Source organism: Lissotriton vulgaris, chromosome 9 (genome assembly GCF_964263255.1).
Source record: "Lissotriton vulgaris chromosome 9, aLisVul1.2, whole genome shotgun sequence".
NCBI classification, from domain to species: Eukaryota; Metazoa; Chordata; class Amphibia; order Caudata; family Salamandridae; genus Lissotriton; species Lissotriton vulgaris.
The window spans coordinates 1,240,744,458-1,240,769,680 of NC_141697.1; the positions used below are offsets into that span (position 1 = coordinate 1,240,744,458).

Sequence of the window (25,223 nt, forward strand, 5' to 3'; positions counted from 1 at the left end):
GTGCCTACCTCACCTGTGTGACTGGGGCTTATGAAACCCATCTCACCTGTGCCTACCTCACCTGTGTGACTGGGGCTTAGAAAACCCACCTCACCTGAGCCTACATCACCTGTGTGACTGGGGTGATCATGGTATCCACATCATCTGTGCCTACCTCACCTGTGTGACTGGGGCTTAGGAAACCCACCTCACATGTGCCTACCTCACATGTGTGACTGGGGATTGGGGCACCCACCTCACCTGTGCCTACCTCACCTGTGTGACTGGGACTTGAGGTGCCTACCTCACCTGTGTCTACCTCACATGTGTGACTGGGGCTTATGAAACCCATCTCACCTGTGCCTACCTCACCTGTGTGACTGGGGCTTAGGAAACCCACCTCACCTGAGCCTACATCACCTGTGTGACTGGGGTGATCATGGTATCCACATCATCTGTGCCTACCTCACCTGTGTGACTGGGGCTTGGGGCACCCACCTCACCTGTGCCTCCCTCACCTGTGTGACTGGGACTTGAGGTGCCTACCTCACCTGTGTCTACCTCGGATCACTGAAATAATATAGACTGCCAAAATATCGACCTGCAAAAACATCGTTGCCAAAATATCGACAGACAAAATATCGACTTTCTATCTACAAACAGGTAAGTACAAAAATATCGAGTACAAAATATCGTTAACAATAATATAGATGTAAAAAATATCGACTTTATTAAAAACAGTGTTAAATTAAATTAATATTAAATTTTAATGACTAAAATATACTTAAAAATACTTAAATTAAATTATAATAATTAAATAATAAATGAAAATAATAATAAAAAAATTTACAATCTTATTTGTTGACCCTGAACCCTAAAATATACCCCTTTACCCAAAAACCCAAAACTGACCCTGAACCCTAAAAATACCCCTTTACCCAAAAAATAAAAACTGACCCTGAACCCTAAAAATGCCCCTTTACCCAAAAACTGAAAACTGACCCTGAACCCTAAAAATGCCCCTTTACCCAAAAACTGAAAACTGACCCTGAACACTAAAAATGCCCCTTTACCCAAAAACTGAAAACTGACCTTGAACCCTAAAAATGCCCCTTTACCCAAAAAACTGAAAACTGACCCTGAACCCTAAAAATGCCCCTTTACCCAAAAACTGAAAACTGACCCTGAACCCTAAAAATGCCCCTTTACCCAAAAACTGAAAACTGACCCTGAACCCTAAAAATGCCCCTTTACCCAAAAACTGAAAACGGACCCTGAACCCTAAAAATGCCCCTTTACCCAAAAACTGAAAACTGACCCTGAACCCTAAAAATGCCCCTTTACCCAAAAACTAAAAACTGACCCTGAACCCTAAAAATACTCCTTTACCCAAAATTTATCAATATTATTTAATTACCAATTAATTATTAATTAACAATAAAGTAAATATATTAGCACATTAGCTGTAATTATTTTAATAATTAATATTATTTTTTCCCAATTAATTACTTAAAAATAACACAAAATTATATATATTAAAATGTACACTAATAAATGTAATTAACTAATTACAATTAATCAATTACCAATTAATTACTAATTCAAAATATGTACAAAATTATATTAATTAATTAACTAATTATTATTAATTATCAATTAATTAATAATTATAAATATTTACAAACATATATTAATTAATTAATTATTATTAAATTACTTCCCACCCTATTCCCCTATAAACCCACAACCTGCTACAGAATTACATAACGCAATTATTAAAAAAACAAATTCTATTTAATAAAATATTTTATAACATTAATACACACTTTTCACACATATTATTACATAAAAATACACTATAAAATATTATATATTATTAAAAATTCGATATTTTTGCTATCTATATTTTAAACAGTCGATATTACTTCACTTACCTGAAAAACGATATTTTTGTAGTCGATATTATGTCCAGTCGATATTTTGTCCAGTCTATATTTAAAACTCGATATTATGTCCAGTCGATATTTTGGAGTCGATATTTTGTCTGTTCACCGTCTACCTCACCTGTATGGCTGGGGCTTGGGGTACCTGCCTCACCTGTGCCTACCTCACCTGTGTGACTGGGGATTGGGGTACCCACCTCTCCTGTTTATACCTCACCTGTGTGAATGGGGCTTAGGAAACCCACCTCAACTGTGCCTACATCACCTGTGTGACTGGGGATTTGGGTACCCACCTCACGTGTGACTGGTGCTTAGGAAACTCACCTCACCTGTGCCTACTTCACCTGTGTGGCTGGGGCTTGGGAAAACCACCTCACCTGTGTCACTGAGGAATCATGGAACTCACCTCTCCTGTGCCTACCTCACCTGTGTGACTGGGGCTTAGGAAACCCACCTCACCTCTGCCTACCTCACCTGTGTGACTGGGGCTTGGGGAACCCACCTCACCTGAGCCCACCTCACCTGTGTAACTGATGCTTGGGGTACCCACCTCACCTGTGCCTACCTCTCCTGTGTAACTGGGGCTTCGGGTACCCACCTCACCTGTGCCTACCTCACCTGTATGACTGGGCTTGGGGTACCCACCTCACCTGTGCCTACCTCACCTGTGTGACTGGGGCTTGGGAAAACCACCTCACCTGTGCCTACCTCACCTGTGTGACTGGGGCTTGGGATACCCACCTCACCTGAGCTTACCTCCCCTGTATGACTGGGGCTTGGGGTGCCTACCTCGCCTGTGCCTACCTCACCTGTGTGACTGGGGCTGGGGGTGCCTACCTCACCTGTGCCTATCTCACCTGTATGACTGGGGCTTGGGGTACCCTCCTCACCTGTGCCTACCTCACCTGTATTACTGGGGCTTGGGGTACCCACCTCACCTATGCATACCTCACCTGTATGACTTGGGCTTGTGGTACCCACCTCACCTGAGCCTATCTCACCTGTGTGACTGGGGCTTGGGGTGCCTACCTCACCTGTGCCCACCTCACCCGTGTGACTGGGGCTTGGGGTCCCTACCACACCTGTATGACTGGGGCTTGGGGTACCCACCTTACCTGAACCTATCTCACCTGTGTGACTGAGACTTGACATACCCACCTCACCTGTGTGACTGGGGCTTGGGGTACCTACCTCACCTGTGCCCACCTCACCTGTGTGACTGGGGCTTGGGATCCCTACCTCACCTGTATGACTGGGGCTTGGGGTACCCACCTCACCTGTGTGACTGAAGCTTGGGGAAACTCTCTCACCTGTGTCACTGGGGAATCATGGAACCCACCTCTCCTGAGCTTACCTCACCTGTATGACTGGGGCTTGTGGTGCCTACCTCACCTGTGCCTACCTCACCTGTGTGACTGGTGCTTGGGGTACCCTCCTCACCTGTGCCTACCTCACCTGTATTACTGGGGCTTTGGGTACCCACCTCACCTATGCCTACCTCACTTCTGTGACTGGGGCTTGTGGTACCCACCTCACCTGAGCCTACCTCACCTGTGTGACTGGGGCTTGGGGTGCCTGCCTCCCCTGTGTGACTGGGGCTTGAAATACCCTCCTCAGCTGTGCCTACTTCATGCAATTTGTGACTGGGGAATTAGGGAAACCACCTCACCTGTGCTAACCTCACCTGTGTGATTGGGGCTTGGGGTACCCATCTCACCTGAGCCTACCTCATCTGTGTGACTGGGGCTTGGGGTATCCCCTCACATGTGCTTACCTCACCTATGCCTACCTCACCTATGTGACTTGGGCTTAGGGTACTCATCTCACCTGGGCCTACCTCACCAGTGTGACTGGGGCTTGGGGTACCCTCCTCACCTGTGCCTACCTCACCTGTGTGACTGGGGCTTAGGGTGCTCACCTCACCTGTGCCTACCTCACTTGTGCCTACCTCACCTGTGTGACTGGTGAATTAGTGAACCCACCTTATCTGTGCTTACCTCACCTATGTGGCTGCAGCTTGGGGAAAGCACCTCACCTGTGTGACTGGGGCTTGGGGAAACCACCTCACCTATGCCTACCTCACCTGTGCCTACCTCAACTTTGCCTACCTCACCTGTTTGACTGGTGCTTGGGGTACTCTCTCACATGTGCTTACCTCACCTGTGCCTACCTCACCTTTGTGACTGGGACTTGGCGTACCCACCTCACCTGTGTGACTGGGGCTTGGGGTACCCACCTCACCTCTGCCCACCTCACCTGTGTGACTAGGGTTTGGGGTACCCATCTCACCTGTGCCTACCTCACCTGTATGACTGGGGAATCATGGACCTCACCTCACCTGTGTGACTGGGGATTGGGGTACACACCTCACCTGTGCCTACCTCGCCTGTGTGACTGAGGATTGGGGTACCCACCTCACCTGTGCCTACCTCACCTGTGTGGCTGGGGATTAGGGTCCCCAACTCACCTTTGCCTACCTCACCTGTGTGACTGGGGCTTGGGGTACCCACCTCACCTGTGCCTACCTCAGCTGTGGGACTGGGGCTTGGGGTACCCACCTCACCTGGGCTTACCTCACCTGTGACTACCTAACCTGCGTGACTGGGGAATTTGGGAACCCACCTCACCTGAATGCCGAATCTAAGCATGGGCCCCACGCTGCAACTCTGGGCAATAGCTTGCTTAGTCTCCACAACGGCCCCCGATACACAAGGGATGCCTGGTTTCACCATGGGATGCCCAGGAGTGGACAACTCACAAGGAAAAGCCAGGAGGCGTTCCCTTGTGGTAGGAGTACAAGCGCCGGGATGCTTACGGGTTACTGTTCGCGCTATACAAATACAACACATTTACATTTACATTTACCTGTGGTAGGCACAGGTGAGGTAAGCACCCGTGAGGGGGTACCCCAAGCCCCAGTCACATAGGTGAGGTAGGCACAGTTGAGGTGGTTTCCCCAAGCCCCAGTCACACAGGTGAGGTGGTTTCCCCAAGCCACAGTCACATAGGTGAGGTAGGCACAGGTAAGGAGGGTGCCCCAAGCCACATTCACACAGGTGAGGTATGCACAGGTGAGGTGGGTTCCCTAATTCCCAGTCACACAGTTGAGGTAGGCACAGGTGAGGGGGTACCCCAAGCCCCAGTCACACAGGTGAGGTAGGCACAGGTGAGGTAGGCACCCCAAGCCCCAGTCACACAGGTGAGGTAGGCTCAGGTGAGGAGGGTACCACAAGCCCCAGTCACAGAGGTGAGGTAGGCATAGGTGAGGTGGGTAATCATGGAACCCACCTCACCTGAGCTTACCTCACCTGTGTGACTGGGGCTTGGGGTGCCTACCTCACCTGTGTCTACCTCACCTGTATGACTGAGGCTTGGGGAAGCCACCTCACCTGTGCCCATCTCACCTGTGTGACTGGGGCTTGGAGTACCCACCTCACCTGTGCCTACCGCACCTGTGTGGCTGGGGCTTGGGGTACCCACCTCACCTGTGCCTACCTCACCTGTGTGACTGGGGCTTGGGGTACCCACCTCACCTGTGTGGCTGGGGCTTGGAGAAGCCACCTCACCCATGTCCACCTCACCTATGTGACTAGGGCTTGAGGTATGTACATGTTAAAGATAGGGAATGCACACCTATTCAAATCATAATCCATTAAAAATCCTCATGATGCGTTGTAGCGGGCTCCTTGGAAAAGTGCCTTGCCCAACTGGCACTTGAAATTAGAATACCAACATTATGGGGCGATATACGCCCCAATCCAATGGCACAGTACATTAGTCCTTACATCCTTTGCATTTCTGGAAACAAGTTAATCATATTTTAAACCATGTAATCATTCGTTTGCACAATCTTCTCAAATTCTACCCATTTAATCCACGGGCACGGGGTAATGCCATTTTTCCAGGTTTCTTATGCTATTGATGTGCCCATCCGGACCTTTTTGCAATAACACTTACTGCGCATTTATCCATCCAAAGGCAGCTTTTATTAAAAACCCAATGCATTTCGAGCTAATGGGGCCCTTCGTCAGGGGTCACTACAAGTAATGATAAAAACAAACATTTGTTATAAAGCCATTATCTGTGCTCAATGCTGCATACCAAATATTTTAACTGAATGCAATTTACTCCACCCCAAGCTATTCATTCGCATGTTGCTGTACGCATAGTGGCAGATTTACAAGCCCCTTGCGCCACTTTTACGTCACTTTTCCCATGTTAAAAATGACGCAAAGATGACGCAAGGGCCTTGTAAATAAGCCCTATGGTGTCTAAGCAGTAAATCAAACTATCCCCTACTTATTCCACGAAACCTCTGGCAACAATCGTATATATAAAGGTTTGGGAGGTGGAAAGTGTGTGTGGAATAATGGGACAGGGTGTAGTTTATAAGAAAGACACATTTCAAGGGGAGCTGGTAGAATAATGTGTTGGTTTGAACAAGAACTGAAGGTTGAAAACAATTGTTGCCTAACCCCCTGTCCCTTCTCTTCCAGAGGGTGGCTGCGCCTTGACGCTCAGGAAGCTTGGACCCTTCACAGTGTTTGCGCCCCTGTCTCTGACCGTCATCGACGTAAGGCAACCTATGTGTTTATGAAGTTAGAAACTAAGGAGGGACACAACACTGAGTGCATGTGTGAGGGGTGGCTACAATAAATGCCGCGCTGAATGCACCCAGCTCCAGTGCGAGAGGCTTCAAGGTGCTGTCCTGGGGTCGCCCTTCCTTGGGTCCTTTCAGCAGTGTTGGCCTAGTGCTGGCAGGAGCACAAACCACGGCTTGAGGACCTGACAATACACCTCTCCCCTTCACAATAGTAATGGTATTAATTAAAGTCTGTGGAATGAATTTCTAATTCAGTCATGACCCTGGAGGTGCGTGCCTGTTCTGGGGCTGCGGACCTTGGAATTGCGATATTTATCGCAAAATATGCTTAGCGCGTTTATTGTTATCGCTGCCTATCGCTGGATATGTTAGCGGAGAAAACATGCTGTTAGCAACTTTTATCTCCATTGTGCTAATATTTCCAGCGATAGTGGCAGAATGCCTGAATATCTCTGGAAATCCAGCGATATTCACGCATTAACACCAATGGGGTCTTAACCTGACAATCCATCTCCCATTAAAGAAACAGGTAAGTCGTGTTTTTAGCAGGTGTTAGATTCTAGCGATAATCGCGCTTAGGGCAACTTTTTTTATCTCAAAGCCTGCATTGATAATAGGCGATAGCGGTGTTAGCGACTGCTTTCAGTCGTTAACAGTTTGGTTACGCCCACTTTGCATGTCATTAGCGATAAAATCGCTGACATGCAAAGCGGGCTCCAAACCGGTCCCTATCGCCTGAAAGCTGTCGCTAACTGCTGTTAGTGATAGCTTGCTGATAATACGATAAAAATATTGCAACATTAGCAGCAAAAAGTGCCACCAAAGCAGCTGTATTGCCCTTGCTAATATGCCCCAATGTGTTATCTGGCAGTTGTGTTATAAGGTTGGAGAGAGGATGCCAAGATCAGACCAGAATGTCCTCTCCGAGAGCCTTTAATTAACCAATCAAGAGGGCGGAGACACAGACAGGTCCTAAGACGGTGCCACTTGTGCAAATAAAAGAAACTTTCACACCACAAAGTTCATACCCATAAAGGTTTATTGAAAGTTGAGAATCATTGCCGAAGGCAGCACGTGGTTTGCCAGGAATGCATCAAATATTGACACTGCGAGAGATCACCACAAGGTCTGTCTGCAAAGCAGGCACCGCAGAAAGCACAACAGGTCTGGCCCATATCCCAGAAAGGGACATTTTACATATTTCAGGCAGTAAAGTCACACATTCGACATGGGGAGGTCTGACATAACAGGGATGCACCAATAACGTTACTTGCACAAACCAGCTGAAGGATAAGAAATATTAGGAGCACCTTCTGTTGTGTATAAAATAATAAGGCATACATGAGAAATGAAAGAACTAACATGGCATTTATGCAACAAATACAAACAATAGATTGTACAATTAATGAACGATTTATGGGGCCCGATTCACAGAACTAACTTAAAACAAAATCCTAAACTTACTACCAATTTGGTATTCACAGAAGGCACTTACTCATTTTGGTATTCACAGACGTTAGGAGTCCTAAATGCCTTCTGTGAATACCGAAAGTCTTAAAGTTAGGATTTTTCTCAGTTTAGGAGTAGTAAAGTTAGGACTCCTAACTTTAGGACTCCTAAATGCCTTCTGTGAATACCCAAAGTCTTAAAGTTAGGATTTTTTTCAGTTTAGGAGTAATAAAGTTAGGACTCCTAACTTTAGGACTCCTAAATGCCTTCTGTGAATACCCAAAGTCTTAAAGTTAGGATTTTTTTCAGTTTAGGAGTAGTAAAGTTAGGACTCCTAACTTCTGTGAATACCGAAATGAGTAAGTGCCTTCTGTGAATACCAAAATGGTAGTAAGTTTTAGGATTTTGTCCTAAGTTAGTTCTGTGAATCGGGCCCTTAGAGCCGACATGGGAAAGAAGTCTTGAATGTGTTACAAAACAGAATCACTCTGCACATGGCTTCCTCTCGCGAAACACAAATGAATACATTTCAGTTCGCCATTAATATCAACAAGAGAGAAAGGGCATGAGTTGGCACTCCTGTACCCCGGTCAATTCATAAACAACAACAGAGGAGTGACCAAGTGAAAGGGTAATTAAACAAAATGTGCTCAAAAGAATTTATATTGTGGTGTCTTTTTTGTATCTCTATACTGTACCTATAAATGTGCGCACAAACCATCATACACACACCCACATGCATAAGCACAAAGTACTTTATCTCTATCTCCCCTTAAGAAACTGAAACCCCCATTGAGGAGGACACCTCCCAAAGGGACTAATATCCCAAGTGTTTCGTAGGAGGGAATAAATTGTTTATTTGTAAGCCTCTGAGGCACACCACCGACCCCAAATGTGCCGGCCATACCAGCGCAGCGGGAGCGCCGTTTGCGCGCCGAAGGCGCGCCTAAGGCAAGCCTGTCTGCGCCCGTCCGCGCACGACCGGGCATAGGGCCAGAACCCCTGCCGATAACAACTGACCCCAAGGTAAGCTGCTCACGGCGAGAACTACTTAGTCTTAGACCCCCAGCTCCCGCCTGTGATTATACCTATGATTTAAAGGGACCCTATATTTGCTGCCCCCTTTGTAAACCAGCCCAACTCAAACTTCATACTAAACCCCACTTACCTGCCTCCCTCAACCTTGCTTCACTAAACTGCCGTTCGCTCCCTAAACACGCGACACAGATCAACCATCTGATAGAGGACCTGGAGATAGACATCCTCTTCCTCACGGAAACTTGGCTTTCCATACACTCGCTATCAGATATGGCACTAGCAACCCCACCGGGCTTCCTCATCCAGTCCCTACCCCGCCCTCTAGGTAGAGGTGGTGGTGTCGCCATTATTCATCGGGACTATCTTCACTGTAAAACCAGTGATGCACAGATCCCCGACTCTGAAAGTCTTCAGTTTACTATTAAACTTGACTCAACCAACTCGCTTACAGGAGTCCTTGTGTACCGCCCCCCCGGTCCACCGGGCCCCTTCGCCAGCTCCCTCCTGGACACTGTAACAAATCAGGCCCATTCCCTATCAAATTTCATGATAGTAGGCGACCTAAACATCCATCTCGATGACCCGGCAGACCTGGTGGCCACCGACCTGATCTCCGATCTGGCGACACTTGACATTCGCCTCCTTAACTCCGGAGCGACCCACATCAAGGGTCATCTCCTGGACCCAGTATTCACCAGCTCCCCCTCGGTACAAGTGAAGGTGGCCCTCCCCCTCCCTTGGACAGATCACTTCCTGGTCCCTTTCCAACTTCCAGGAACTCTCAGAAAATCGCAAAAACCTCCTACTTACATCAGGGACAGGACCTGGTCCAGACTCCCTACCGAAGAATGGGCAAGGATCCTTAAAACAACCACCCCTGTCTGCGCGGAAGACCCGACTATCGCTGACATAAAATTTAGAGAGTGGATTACCACCTCCCTGAACACAGTACTCCCACTGAGAACTAGGGAGGATAAAAACGGTAAACCCGGTTCTGCCCCATGGTACACCTCTGACCTCCGTCTATTGCGCAAAAACTGTAAAAAAGCAGAACGGCTTTGGCGGAAAGACTGGCAGCACGCCAGCAAGGATACATACCAGAATACCGTCAGACTTTACAAAGAGGCCATTAAGCATGCTAAAGCCTCCCACTATGACGCACGGATCAAAGAATCCTCTAACTCCGCCAAGGAATCCTTCTTAATAGTAAAGGAGTTGCTGAAAGTACCCAACACCCCTCTCTCCACCACCCCCCGGGTCGACCGAAGTAATGAGCTTGCCTCATACTTCAACGACAAAATCTCCCGCATCCTGGCTTCCCTTCCTCCGCCCGGCCCTCCCAGCCACTTAGCCAGCCGCCTATCGCCCGGCCTGAACAATAATAGCCCCCGTCCCCCCATACTTACTACATTTCGGCCAGTAACCTGCACAGAGGTAGAGCGTACCCTGACTAAAATGAAAAGTGGATCCCCTCTGGACCCGGCACCCATCAGATTCCTGAAAACTGTGGCCCCTGTCATCGTCCCCACGGTCACGGAGCTTATCAACAGCTCACTGGCCCAGGGATCTGTCCCTGACAGCTGGAAAAGTGCGGTGGTAAAGGCACTTTTAAAAAAACCTCAGCTTGACCCAGCGGATATGGCAAATTATCGACCAATATCTCTACTTCCCGGAATCAGTAAGGTAGCCGAGAAATTGGTCAACGAACAATTATCTCTGTTCTTTGAGACCAATAACGTACTACGGCAATCCCAGACTGGATTCCGCCCTGGCCATGGCACAGACACCGCCCTTCTTGCCGTTATCGAAGAAGCAAGGCGCATTCTGGATTCAGGAGGGTCAGTGGCAGTGATCCTCCTGGATCTCAGCGCAGCCTTCGACACAGTCAACCACTGTGTCCTCCTTCATCGACTCGCGGCAGCAGGACTCGCCGGGACGGCTCTTAGCTGGATTGAGTCCTTCCTCACTGGACGTACGTTCCAGGTTTGGGACGACAATCATCACTCGTCCACCCTCCCCCTCACAAGCGGGGTCCCTCAGGGCTCCTCCCTGAGCCCGACGCTTTTTAATGCATACATGGCCCCCCTGGAGGACGTGGTGACACCATTTAATATCAAAATGATAAGCTACGCCGATGACACTCAACTGGTCGTCTCCTTATCACAACTAATCGACCACCCAGAGAATTTGACCAACTGCCTTACAGAAATCTACAGTTGGATGAGTGACTCATCATTAAAATTAAATGGGTCAAAGACGGAAGTGATGCTGCTGGGGAAACAATGGATGACCATCCCCCCAGCAATCTGGCCCGACGTGTTCGGAGAAATCCCCCTCCCGAAGCGCGAAGTCAAGACGCTCGGTGTATGGCTCGAACCAGAGCTCTCCATGAAGACGCAAGCCACCAAAACCTCGGGCATCTGTTTCGGGCTCATGAGAACGACCCGCAAGATTCTCCCCCTATTACCTCCTGCCTCCAGAAAACTACTCATTCAGGGACTAGTACTGTCCCGCCTGGACTATAGCAATATAGTCTACCTGGGAGCCCCTGAAGCTACCCTGACGAAATTACAGCGGACACAGAATGCTGCAGCACGTCTGATCACCAACCTTCCCTCTAGAGTGTCTGCCAGACCTGCCCTCAAGGCTCTGCACTGGCTCCCCGTGCGCCAGAGGGTGCAGTTCAAAGCTATGTGCTTGTCACATAAAGTGATCAACGGATCGGGTCCCGCGATCCTTAGTAGCATGATCACCCCCTACAAAGCACCCAGATCCTTACGATCTGAGAACGAGCACCTGGCCAACATTCCCAGATTCAAAAAGGCACGTACAGGAGAACGACGCTTTTCTGTCCAAGCTGCCACTGGATGGAACGCTCTACCACGTTCCCTCAGACTTGAACCCAACTATTTGGCATTCCGCAAAAAGTTGAAAACACACCTATTTCCTAATTAATCTCCTCTCCTCCCTTCTTCTTCCTCAACTGGATTACAATTTTACAGCGCGGGGATGCCCTTGGGTCGCCAGGCGCTTTATAAATCGCTATTAAATTAAATTAAATTAAGGAAAAATCTTTCTTTTTTATGAAGGACCCTCACTCACCACTAGTTGGTGACATGCTTCATCATTGGGTCCCCGCTGGGGTGGCCGAATACCCCCCAGAAGGCCCTCGACTGGATCTGCTCCTTCCTCTCCGGCAGGACGCAGCGGGTCAGACTCCCCCCTTTCCTCTCAGACCCCACACCTACCACCTGCGGAGTCCCCCAGGGCTCCTCCCTCAGCCCGACGCTCTTCAACGTCTACATGGCTCCACTTGCCCCCATCGTCAGAACCTACGGACTCAACATTGTGTCATACGCAGACGACACCCAGCTCATCCTCTCCCTATCCAACGAGCCCAACATCGCCAGACGCAACTTTCGAGAAGGCATGGAAGCCGTCACCAAATGGATGAAAAACAGCTGCCTACAACTAAACACCAACAAAACAGAAGTACTCATCATGGGCCCAAACCCCGACACCTGGAGCAACACCTGGTGGCCCACCGCCCTCGGAAACCCGCCAACCCCCACAGACCACGCACGCAACCTGGGAATCATCCTGGACTCTGAGCTCAAAATGGACCGCCAGATCAACTCTGTCTCATCTTCCTGCTTCCACACCCTCCGCCTCCTTCGTAAGACCTTCAAATGGATCCCCCTCGAACACCGAAAGACAGTCACTCACGCCCTGGTCACCAGCAGACTCGACTACGGCAACGCACTCTACGTCGGAATAAACAAAAACCTAATCCCCAAGCTACAGAACACCCAGAACGCCGCCGCAAGACTGGTCCTCAACCTGCCAAAACACTGCCACATCTCCCAGCACCTGCGCACACTCCACTGGCTCCCCGTCGAGGCGAGAATCACCTTTAAGATGCGCACCCACGCCCACAGCACCGGACCAGCATACCTGAACAGCCGACTCAAATTCCTCGCACCCCAAAGGACCCTACGATCAGCCCAGCTTTCCTACGCCATGGTCCGCCGCACCAGAAAGACCAGATCGGGAGGCCGCTCCTTCTCCTTCCTCGCGGCCAAAGCATGGAACGCCCTTCCGCTCCACCTCAGACACACAACATCGCTCCCCATCTTCGCAAGAAACCTCAAAACCTGGCTCTTCGACAGAACCCCTCCTTGATGGAATGGAACCTGCACCCCCCCCCCCCCCCCCACCACCCCTAGCGCCTTGAGACCCTTACGGGTGAGTAGTCGCGCTTTAACAAACTCCTGATTGATTGATTGACCCTGTGCAAACAGGCACCACCAGTAACTTTCCGGTCTGCTTTGTCGATGCTCCCGCCGGAACCCGAAGACTCAGTGACCCAGGAACTGGACTCTCAGACTTCTCTGACTCCGACCCACATCCACAGCAAAGCTGAGACCCGTGGCGGACACGAGAGACGTTAGACCGGACACCCTGGACATCCTGAATTTTGCCAACAGCTCGACTTCCAAGGTTCCATCGCAGTTGTGCATTGGCGTACGAGAAGCCCCAGACCCGAGCGCCATTTGCACTGAAGCTCAGCCCTCCACACTCCACGAGTGCCGCTTGGAGCCTGCTCCTGCATTTCAGCTCGACGCGTCTTCCCGGTTTCTTGCCCATTGGCTAGTGAGCCCCCTGAAGACTTTCTTTTTTAACTAAACTGCTTTCCTGGTTGCTCCAGGCTTGCTCCAGCTTCCCTTCAAAGAAGAAGTGCCACAGACCTTGCTGGTCTGCAACAGAGCCAATCTCGACATCCTGCGTGGGTTGTGGTTGCGAAGGCTTATTGGGTCCAATCCAGATACCAACTCTGCAGTCAACTAGATCCATCGTGGAACAGCTCGTATCCAGCTCCTGGTCATCGTCAATGCCTCTTGGACCTCGTGGCTGAAGAGACTAGCTCACCTTCTTCACCTTCAAGCACGCAACATCGCCTGGTTTCTTCCTCGTTCCTTCCAGGTCACTGGCTAGTGACCCAGACTCTGTCCCCTCTGCTTTCAGGTTCTTCACATCACCGATCCATCCTTGGATCTGCCAGGACACATTTCCTCTGGTCGCCTGCAGCACTTCTTCGCAGCTCTCCATAGAAAACGACGGTGAAACCCGACACGAAAAGACACCTATGCACCCGCCTTCCCTGGGTGAGGTAACACGAGTACTCCGGTGCTCCTGTGGGTCTTGACTCTCAAAGTGTCCTAGTCTAAAGGGGTTTTACCGTAGTCCATCTGGAAGTGCCCTTAAACAGTAACTTCGTAACTTATTCGTTTTCCATTATAAGTCATTGGTAACTCGCGACTGTGTTTAGACACTGCACGCGTCTCCTGTGGGCCTCCTACTTCCTAACCTTTGGTTGTTTAGTGTAGTCCCAGCGATTCTACAGGCCCTAGGCCTGCCTTCTAACTCTCACGTGGTTCTTATACCCCTTTTTTAGTGTTTGGTTTGTGAGGCCCCTAGGGCATAACTGTATTTGTGCAACTTATTGTATGCCAATTGAGTAACTTGTGATGTACTTTTACCTCTGACCTCATAAAGAGTGCAGAGGGATTGTGTTTAGAATAAATACATATATATATTTGATATATACCTAGAGTGGTGTCCTTTCATTTGGTATCAAGGGATTATTATTGGTAAACCAACTGGCTTCACATGCTCTCTGAATTCCTAGCCTAAGACTGCTGGTCCATGCTACCACTAGAATAGCTTGTCTATAAGGTTGACTTTACAACCACCATCAATAAGGGTCGATTAGACTGGTGCAAGGTGCCCACTAGAATAGTGGACATCATATGCCAGGCTAACTTCTCACAACTTCTACACCATGCATTCCCAGAAACACTTCTACACTGTGAATTCCCAGACACACTTCTACACTGTGCATTCCCAGACACACTTCTACACTGTGCAGTCCCAGACACACTTCTACACTCTGCATTCACAGACACTTCTACACTGTGCATTCCCAGGCACACTTCTTGTTCCAGTACAGGCTTCTGCAGTACCCTCCTGATGCATCATGGTTCCTGGAGTCCTTTCTGCCCCGACCATGCCCTGCTGCTGGTATTCTATTCTCTATATCTTGTTTTCTGTATCTTAAGGCCTTTCTCACCTCTTTACATCTGCATTATTGACTTTCCTCTTTCTTGTCTCCAGTGTGTTCTTTGTTTCTGCTTTTCCTGTGTCCTTTCTTGTGTTTGCATGTTTGCCAGGTCTTTCCCTTTCCGACTACCAGTTCTGTCTTCCATTTCATTAGCAGGTACTGGATTCCTTGCACCTGCTTGATTCCTTGCACCTGGTTCTCTCCTTGCACCTGGTTATCTTTGTGCACCTGGTTCTCTCTGTGCACCTGGTTCTCTCCGTGCACCTGGTTCTCTCGTGCACCTGGTTCTCTCCATGCACCTGGTTATATTTGTGCACCTGGTTCTTTCTGTGCACCTGGTACTCACCCTGCACCTGACTCTCTCTGTGCACCTGGTTCTCTCCCTGCACCTAGTTCTCTCCCTGCACCTGGTTCTCTCCCTGCACCTGGTTCTCTCTCTGCACCTGATTCTCTCCATGCACCTGGTTGTCTCCCTGCACCTGGTTCTCTCTGTGCACTTGGTACTCTCCCTGCAACTGGTTCTCTCCATGCACCTGGTTCTATTTGTGTACCTGGTTCTCTCCCTGCACCTGGTTCTCTCCATGCACCTGGTTCTCTCCGTGCACCTGGTTATCTTTGTGCACCTGGTTCTCTCCGTGCATCTGGTTATCTTTGTGCACCTGGTTCTCTCCGTGCACCTGGTTCTCTCCCTGCACCTGGTTCTCTCCATGCCTCTGGTTCTCTCTGTGTACCTGGTTCTCTCCCTGCACCTGGTTCTCTGCATGCACCTGGTTCTCTCCGTGCACCTGGTTATCTTTGTGCACCTGGTTTTCTCTGTACACCTGGGGCCTTATTTATGAAGGCCTTGCGTCAGTTTTGCGCCGCCGGTGCGTGACGCACCAGCGGTGTAAAACATGCGCCATATGCGTCACTTTTTAAACCCCTGCGCCACATTATACCTGCGTCAGGTATAATGTATGCAGAGGGGGCGTTCCCCCGCAAAAAGCCTCGTAATAATGACGCAGTGAAATCTATGAGATTTCACTGCGTCACTTTTAGGATGCTGTTGCGTCAAAATCTTACGCCTGCCTCACAGCAGGCGTAAGACTGACGCAAGCCCTTTCACATGGGGCTTGCCCCATGTGAAAGGACGCATTGCTGGAGTTGCGTCACTTTTGTGACACCCTCCAGCAATGCGTCACTTTTGCGCTTACAGATACGTCAGAAATGCTGACGTATCTGTAAGTCCTTGCGACATGATGCGTCATACATTAAATATGACGCATCATTGGTGTCGCAAGGAGTGCGCAGTGAAAAGTGACGCATCGCTGTTTTCACGCAGCCATGCGTCATTTTTCATAAATGAGGCCCCTGGTTCTCTCCCTGCACCTGCAAGTGCAATGTAGAAAGCCTTTCTTTGTGTTCAACAGAAATCGAATGGGCTGCACAATGGGAGGACTTCCACGATAAATACAAATTGCGACAGGGACAGACAATATACTTCTGATACGGAACCTATAGGGAGAACAACCATTATTGCAAATCTGCGAAAGCATATAAGATTACATAGGAGGCTGCTTTGAGAGGTAGCAAATATCTCATGCAGTATTTCTGATGAACACGAAGAAAGGCTTTCTATATTGCATTTGCCCTGAAGAAGTCGTTAGGGACGAAACGCGTTGGCTACGGTCGTTTTAAGAAGAAATATAATAAAGAAAACTGAAACCAGATCTGCTGAATGGACTTGATAGTCATTTTCACTTAAGATTATACTTGATGAACATTGTTTGGCGTGCTGGGTCATATTGTTTTGTCAGGCTTGACCCTGTGCTTCATGGGAACAGTCCAGCCTGACCTGCCAAGCCAGGTCTTCCCTGGACCAGAAACAGGTATCCTAAGACCGGTTTCAGGGCTTCACCCCTCATCAGCCAGGCTAGCTTGAATCCAGTGATGTAGTGAGCAGGGGACCCACGTCTGGGCATACCCTGCCAACTTAGGGCGATAAAAGCAAAAAGAACAAATGATGGACGGAATGCTGAGCAATACAAACATTCAACCCAAGTCCCAGATCTGGATTTAATCCATAGTTTGTTTGCTCACCACACCACCTCAGTTTTGACCCAGCCGTATGCAAATCAGTCTTGACCCTGCTTCCCGTTGGCCTCATGCTCGATATGCCACCGGATTCAAGCTAGCCTGGCTGATATGGGGTGATACCCCGAAAACAGTCCCAGAATGCTTGTTTATGGTCATGGGAGGACCTGCCCTGGGATCCATGGGAAGTAGGGTCAAGACTTATTTGCATATGGCTGGGTCCAAACTAGGGTGGCGTGGTGAGCAAAATAAATATTGATGTAACCCAAATCTGTAACTGAGGGTGAATGTTTGATTTGTTCAGCATTCCGTCCATCATCCGTTCTTTTTACTCTTCCCTACTTTAGTGTGCAGATTTCTAGTCCTGTTTATCCGAGTCCTATCCTTCCCCCTTATCCCACTCTATATTTCCATGAGCCAGTTCCTGTTTCTATGAACCTGCCACTAATCTCCTTGTACTTTTATATGATCCTGATTTCCATTGCTTCCAAGGGTGCCAGTTAGACTCCGAGGCTTGTGTTTTTGGAGCAGAGAAACACCCAGCGCTTGTTTCTCACAAGAGCTGCTCGGTGTCTCCCTGAACTCAGTGAGGTTAATCTGCTCCCTGCCTTCCTATGAGATTGTTTTATTCCTCAAGAGGGGTCCCTTCCAAGGAGCAGACAAGCTATCATTCATGACAGATTGTGGAGCGTTTCTTACTTTTCCCTTCCTATTGCTCTTACTAATACAGTAGCCCTATTACAGCTTTGTTTGAATGTTGGCCTTGCTCTAAAGGTGGGCTTTAGCAGGCCACACCCCTGGCGGTGCGGAACGCTCTCTCTTTACCATGGTCTCATCATAGCGCCAATCTATTTGGGATACAAATCTCAGAAAACTCACCAAATATCAGACCTTCAAACACACCAGAGCTGGCACCAGGTTCAGGCTGAGAAATTCCTTCGACGACTGACAGATTCCCACCGCCTACCACTGGTGGTCCCGATGAACTGTCCTTATAATACTCTACCCGGCTTACCTCTCCCACATCCACTCTAGCGCCAAGAAAAGAGCAAAACAAACCAAAGGGAAGGTGTCCGCACAGTGGTATATGAGCAAACTTAAATCACTAAAATTAAAATGGAGAAGACAAGAACACCAAAGGAGAGCCAACTATAGCGGCGAGGTGTGGCGCAGCGGCCAGGGCAGCTGACCCCAGAGTACAGAGTTCACGGTTCAACCCCTGGCTCCTGCGGCAGCTCAGCACCATGTGACTCTGGGCAATAGCTCGCTTAATTTCCATTGCGGCCCCCAGCGCCTGGAGACTCGTAAGGGTGAGTAGTTCGCGCTTTACAAATACGGGATTTACATTTACTATAGCAATCTGGAAAAAGATACATACAAGATACACCTCTCCGAATATAAACAAGCTACGGAAGAAAAAAAAACACAATACTTCCCACAAAAAGTCAAATTGGCTGAAAATTGAACGCAAGAGCTGTGTGTACCGTGACCACTCTTCTGAACTATGGTAGCCACACAGGCTTTCTGTAACACTAGCTAAAGCCTTTCTCAATAAAGTAGAAACAATCTGTAGCATTTTCACTCTTCAACAACAATAGAGGAAACCACTGACCCTCCCCCAGCTTTTCCTAGATGCTGAACTTAATTCACATTTTAGGATCCCGTTTTAATATGTATATATATTTATTTATTAACCTACGTTGATCTGAAATAGTCATTTTGATGAATATCCATTCATTCATATGATGTATTTGAAGTGAAGGAGTACCTGTTTTAACTTTGGATGGTCTTGTCTTTTATGATGAATAATTGAAATAAAGGCTTCATTGAATTGAATTGAATCCCTCACCACCATTTTCCACACCATGTTCACTACTGGAATCTTTCCTAAACATTGGAAAAAGGTTTCCATCCTACTGATGCTGAAAAAAACGAATCTTAACCCCGAAGATCCCAATATTACTGTCCTATTTCAAGGACTCCGCTCCGAGCCAAAATTGTTTAAAAAGCAATAAACCTTCAATTCTCAGCCTTCCTCCAAACTAATCAAATTTTGGATCCCACTCAATATGGGTTCAGAAGTGATTATAGCACTGAGGCGGCTCTGATTACAGCTCCGGAACAATTCAGAGCCTTGCTGGGGAGTGGAGGAAAGTGAGTAATAAAGGGGTGGGCCCTTAGAACTCGAGGACCTGGGTCCGTGAATCAGTACAAGAAGGAGGTGGTCCGAGTTACAAAACAATTAATTTAGAGGATTTATTCTGTATTGCATCATACAGACAAACACCACATGTTCATTTCAATAAATTTAAATAAACAATTCTGTCCAAACTAATCAAATTTTGGATCCCACTCAATATGGGTTCAGAAGTGATTATAGCACAGAGGCGGCTTTGATTACAGCTCCGGAACAATTCAGAGCCATGCTGGGGAGTGGAGGAAAAGCAGCCCTGATTCTGCTGGATCTCTCAGCGGCTTTCGATACGGTCAACCAAAGTTTGTTGGTGGGCCGTGCAGCAGAAATTGGTATTAAAAGGAAAGCCTTGGCCCTACTTAGCTCCTCCCATAGGGATAAAGAACAATCTGTGACCTTTGGCTCCTTCACCTCCAACCCTTTTTCTCTTCCATGCGGAGTCCCTCAGGGCTCTCACTTGGACCAACACATTTCAACATTTGTCAGATCTCTTGCCACTCTTGTCAAATCTTTTGGGTTCTCCCTAACGTCAATTGCAGATGACGCCCACATACTTGTTTCTCTGACCTATAGCAACGATAAAAATACATACAGTAGATAAAAAATTGTAGCATGCAATCAAAGACTGGATGAGCTTGAACTGCCTTAAGCTAAACTCGGGCAATACAGAGGTTGTCCTCTTCGGCACAGATACCTCTTTTTGGTCTCCTAGTCGGTGGCCACAGGAAAGGGGCATTCTTCCGGTCCCAGCTGCACAAGTAAAAAGTCTAGAAATCCAGTTTGACAATAAACTACTTATGATGACCAAGTAAAAGTGGTTATTTCTTCTGCTTTCTACATCATAAAGGTGGGAAAGAAAATGTTACCTTATCTCCCCGAGGATTTACGGAAATTTGTTGTCACCAGCCTTATCCTTTCCAAACTTGAATCCTGCAATGGTCTCTACCTGAATATTCAAAAATATTTTTTGAACAAAGTTCAAGTCATGCAGAATACGGCGGATCGCATGCTTTTAGGTCTTCCCAAGTGCCATTCCACCAGACAAGCGCTCCTCAAGGTCCATTGGCCCCCGATTCACCGAATAATTTTTTCCCTTTGTATCACCCATACGCAGGCCCGGACTGGCCATAGCGGGCACCGGGCAATCCCTCGGTGTGCCGCACAGGTGGGGGCCGGTTTTGGGCCCCTGGGGGCCGATTTTGTTACAGTGCCGTTTTTGCAGCATAGCTGCAAAATCGGCCCTGTACCAAAATCGGCTGAAAACCGGCCCCGGCAAAGAGCTCGGGGGCACCCACAACCCCCCTCCCCCCCCCCCCCCGAGTCGGGAGGGGGGCCGGTCGAGCACTTTGCCAGGGCCTGTTGTGGTTCCCAATCCGGCACTGCCCATACGACTCTGTAGTGTACGGGAGAGGCCTAGAATATCTGGAGCAAGGTTTCAAATGGTACCGCCTTTCCAGACAAATGTGCTCTAGGAAGGCAAAAAATCGGATAATCCCTGACTACAGGCTTCCTGGGGAGGGCGAGGCTTGGTATGCAATGCCGCCAAACTTTGGAACGCCCTTCCAGCTCACATCAGAGCTATTCCTGAACACTGGCCTTTCAGGAAAGCATTTAAAACTTGGCTTTTCTACAACTAGCATCTTCAATTTCAAGAACTAACCATCCTTTTTTAGTGCTGAAGCAGCGCCAAGATATCCTTGGGCAAAAGTTGAGCTTTATAAATAACTCATAACAGAACTAATGACATAGTTTCCCCTGGAGACTTCCAGTTTCCCATTCACTGCCTGTTTCAAGCGTCCTCAGCTCCGCTCCTGCTTCCCTTCCAGCCGTAAGCATCTGTCTTGTTTATATCACACCCCTGCAGCGCCCTCCCCGGCCCGGTAGTGAATGAATGATGCCGCGCACGGAGCTCGGTATTACACGTCTTTATTTCTCAGAGGGTAACCTTTAACTGGCACTGACTGCGTCAGGAATTTTATTAACCACATCCAATCACTTACGTCACAAGACTACGGAGTCCGTTAGGAACCAAAGGGGTCCCCGCTATATACAAGACACTACAACGCTCCCTCAGGCAATCCCTTTCCCGTCAGTGAACAGACGCAGCCCCGCGTACCCCACGGATCCAGTCTTGCCCCAATCTCACCCAGCCTGTTCCATGACTGACGTGGAGCTCTGGGGTGAACGAGGAGGGGCCTCTTGAGATGACCAGGGCCGGTCCTAGGATTTGTGGGGCCCCGGGCAGAATAGGAACATGCGAGGCCCCTATAATTTGCATAAGATTTAACCTGACAGGAAGTGACCTCATAGGGTCAGGAAATAGGCCCAGCACAAAAATAAAAGTGGCCCCCATTAGTGAATTAGTTAGCTAGTAATGTCAAAATTAGGGCAGTTTTTAACTTGTAAAGACATGCGGTTTACGTTTTTTGTAAGGTATGAGAGATTGCATAATTTGATTTTGCTGCAGGCAATGTTTGTTTTAATATCATGAAAATCAACATTAAAAACATGTTCATCTGACCATAAAGCAGGCAAACAAACAGCCCAAAAAACAGGTCAAATACTAACCTGGCAGATTGGACCATTACACACTGCCTGATTGCCCTAATGTCCAACCCGGCCACTGTGTTATACAATTATTATGCTGATACAGGATCATTGTTTTTGTAGGTAAAGTAAAGGACGAGAATATAGGGTCCGGTATGGCCTGTTTCAATGTTGATTTTAATTTACCACCAGGTAAAGACTCGAGGGACCTAGCACACTGAAAGCCCTGCTCCAGCCAATTTTACATTCTGATTGTGCTCCTCTTCCTGCACCTCTTGTCTGGCTGCTATCACACCTATCTGCTCCCCCGCCCCCTCTCACTTGATTCCGTATTTCGCACCCCTTTCATTTACTCTGTGCTCCCTTTCCCTAGTCCTGGATGAGCTGAGCTGTTTTCAGTGTGAGGCGCCCTCATTCTATCTTTCCTTTAGCGCCCTGCAGGTTATCCTGCTTCTTATTCAACCAGGGGAGGGCGCACTTCACAGGTGAGGGCTCTTGAATGACCTGTCTAATCGCTGCTATCCTCATGCAGATGCAGCGATTAGGCCAAGGCAGGCAGATATTGATTAAATCCCTTGGGCCTCCTGGGCCCCCTGGGCCTCCAAACTCTGAAGCATTTGAAAGCGCGAGGCCCCCTGGCTGCGAGGCCCTGGGCCGCTGCCCACGCTGCCCATGCCTGGCGCCGGCCCTGGAGATGACGTCCCTTTCAGAGAGTCCATAGTTGTGAGGTGAACTGCCTGTCCCCCCACTGTCTCAAACAGAATCATTTCTTTACACAGCTTGGTTCAGCGCCTGGACACCCTCTTGGGTGAGTGGCTGCACTTTATGAATCTTGTTTGACTGAGCGCATTGTGCGGTTCAGTTTTGCAAGTCTGCTATGCGGCTCGGTCCCCGACTCCCCCTACTTTAGGCGCTTCTGCGGAGATAAACTGAGATTAGAAGCAGTGATCGGCTTCGTCTGGTGCTTTGGGCATCACCTGGTGGATTGGGCGGCGTTGGATAACAGGTGACCGCAGACTGGTTGAGATCTGCTGTGGACTGGGGCTCCTCAAAGGGTGGCTGACATTGTAGATGGCGACAGGATCTGCGAAGGGATACAGGGTGATGCAAATAAATGCGGTGACAGGCGACAGCTGACTGGTGTTCCCCAATAATGATAACACTTCTAGAAGATCGTTCCATTTACTCCAACACGAACGCTTGGGTTTCGATATCTAGCCATCAGCATAAGCCTTAGAAAGGCGGGGTCTACCTATAAGGTTGTATTAAGGCATATATATTTATAGTTTTCAGAATAAATGAAATATATTTTGTAAAAATGTTCTCTTGAATAATTAATTATAATCTCATGGTACAAATGTACTTTGCATATAGCCATGTATTGCCCCGGAGGACAACTTGCTGGTGTTCTTGCTCGTGTACGTATGTCATTCTGCTGAAAAGCATCCGACCCCGGACACCTCCTCACCACTTCACAGCCACAATGAGGCGGGGAAGAGCGACCGCACTTCTCATCAGTGACGTGAGATTTGTAGGTCTTGTGTCACCCACCTGGGCCAGGTCTGGAGCTGAGGTCTCTGTGACTCTGTTCATTCCTTGTCAATCCGTCTCCCACCCCTGCAAGCTGGCCTTCGAGCAGCGCTCTGGTATACTTGAGTAACCCTCCTGGCATGCTGGCGTCTCCTTGTGTTTGCTATGCTGGCATCCTTACCATCATAACTTTAGAAGCCCAGCATTCCAGCTTGCACATGAACAGGGGGCAGTGTATACCACCGCAGTGAATAGCAATGATCCACATGAATTTATTTAAGAAAATCTTTGCAAGTCTTTTATGCGTCGCTGGTCAAAATTCAAAGTCAAAACCAGAAAGGTTTTTTCAAATTTTAAAATCATTACAGACGTAAAAAGTAATTATTCAAATTCAAATCAGCCTCAAATAATGTCAGTTGCGAGAGATCTACATATGGTCAATGTAGTATTCCATTCCGTGCTTTACTCTCCACTTATTCTTGTACTTCCCTTCCCATGTTCTATTCAGAATTGTTTTGGTTCTTTCTGCCTGGGGATTCTTAGGGATCCTTGGGAGTGTAATGTTCTACTAGCAACAGTTACAGCTGTGCATCTATTCGTGGTGGTTGTGTAAGCTGTCTCCTAAGAATAAACTGGATCTAACCATCAAGAAGTCTCTTCCTGATTACTACATATTCTGGCGACGATCGGGATATCAAGCCTGAAGCTTAACAGGACCCGTCTATTTTCCTCGTTTATTTTTTTTTTAAAAAGGAAAATCCAGTTTGGAGACAGCGTTCACCGTTTGCAGTGTGGACTCATTTAAGGTACTTTTAAAATTCTTTATGTGTTAAACTATAACACCAGCGGCAGTATTTCTTACTCGACGTGCCTTGATTGCACCTGCGGCTGTTTCCTTGTATTTTGCGCATTTTCCCTCATATTTGGGAATTCGAGCGGTCACTCGCTCACAACCTGTTGGATTTCATCTCATATCTACTCTGTTTTCCCTCCGCGTGAAATCCCCGTTCTGCTGGTGTTTTTGTGGCATTTTTGGCTTTCCCTACGACTTTATTGTGGAAGCGCATCTTTCAAAAAGCACACGAGACTCACCTTTATCTTCGCGTGCGCTCCATTCGCTGCCGGAAGCCCTTCACCACGCTCCTGGATCAGACGCGTCATCCGCACTCTCCGCCTCTGCGTGTACCTGCGTCATTGGACAGCGTCGTTCTACGCACAGCGCTGCGTTCCAGCAACCATCTTGGATCACCATGACAACAGTCTCCGATCCGAGTCCCGTTTTTTTTAACGCTTTTTAACGCCACAGTTATTTATGTAATTTAACCCATTCGTATCGATTATTACCACAGTTATTTATGTACCTTGGCTTATTCTGTTCCGTAATTTACATCCTGGTTGCAGTTTTGTTTACAAGGGAATTGTATTGAGCATCTTTATTCACAGAGAAGGTATTCCCCTTTTCCAGACTTTCTTCAATGCTATTATTGTACAACTATGTTCTGACAACTTATTCAACCAAATAACTGTGACCTTTATTTTTATTTTTCTTTATTTTGGTATTTTTAATATTATTTTAAAAAAAAAATGTTGAATAACATAATTTTACCTGCACATTTCTTACCTTCGGCTGGTGATCCCAAAGTGGAATGGGACCTTTGGTATCCAACCTTTTTAGCCTACGTAGATGTGGTAGAAGAAGATGGCTGTTCCCCCAAAAGGAAACTCGCTTTGTTAAAAAATTGTCTA

General features: G+C 48.0%; 1 protein-coding gene across 1 annotated transcript in view; it reads left to right on the plus strand.

Annotated features, from left to right (window-relative positions):
• STAB1 (stabilin 1) overlaps positions 1 to 25,223 on the plus strand; it is a 756,575-nt gene that overhangs the window by 206,545 nt on the left and 524,807 nt on the right. Inside the window, exon 12 of the mRNA XM_086939405.1 lies at positions 6,419 to 6,495. Within this exon, the coding sequence (XP_086795531.1) occupies positions 6,419 to 6,495 (77 nt within the window). The remainder of the gene's footprint in view (positions 1 to 6,418; positions 6,496 to 25,223) is intronic.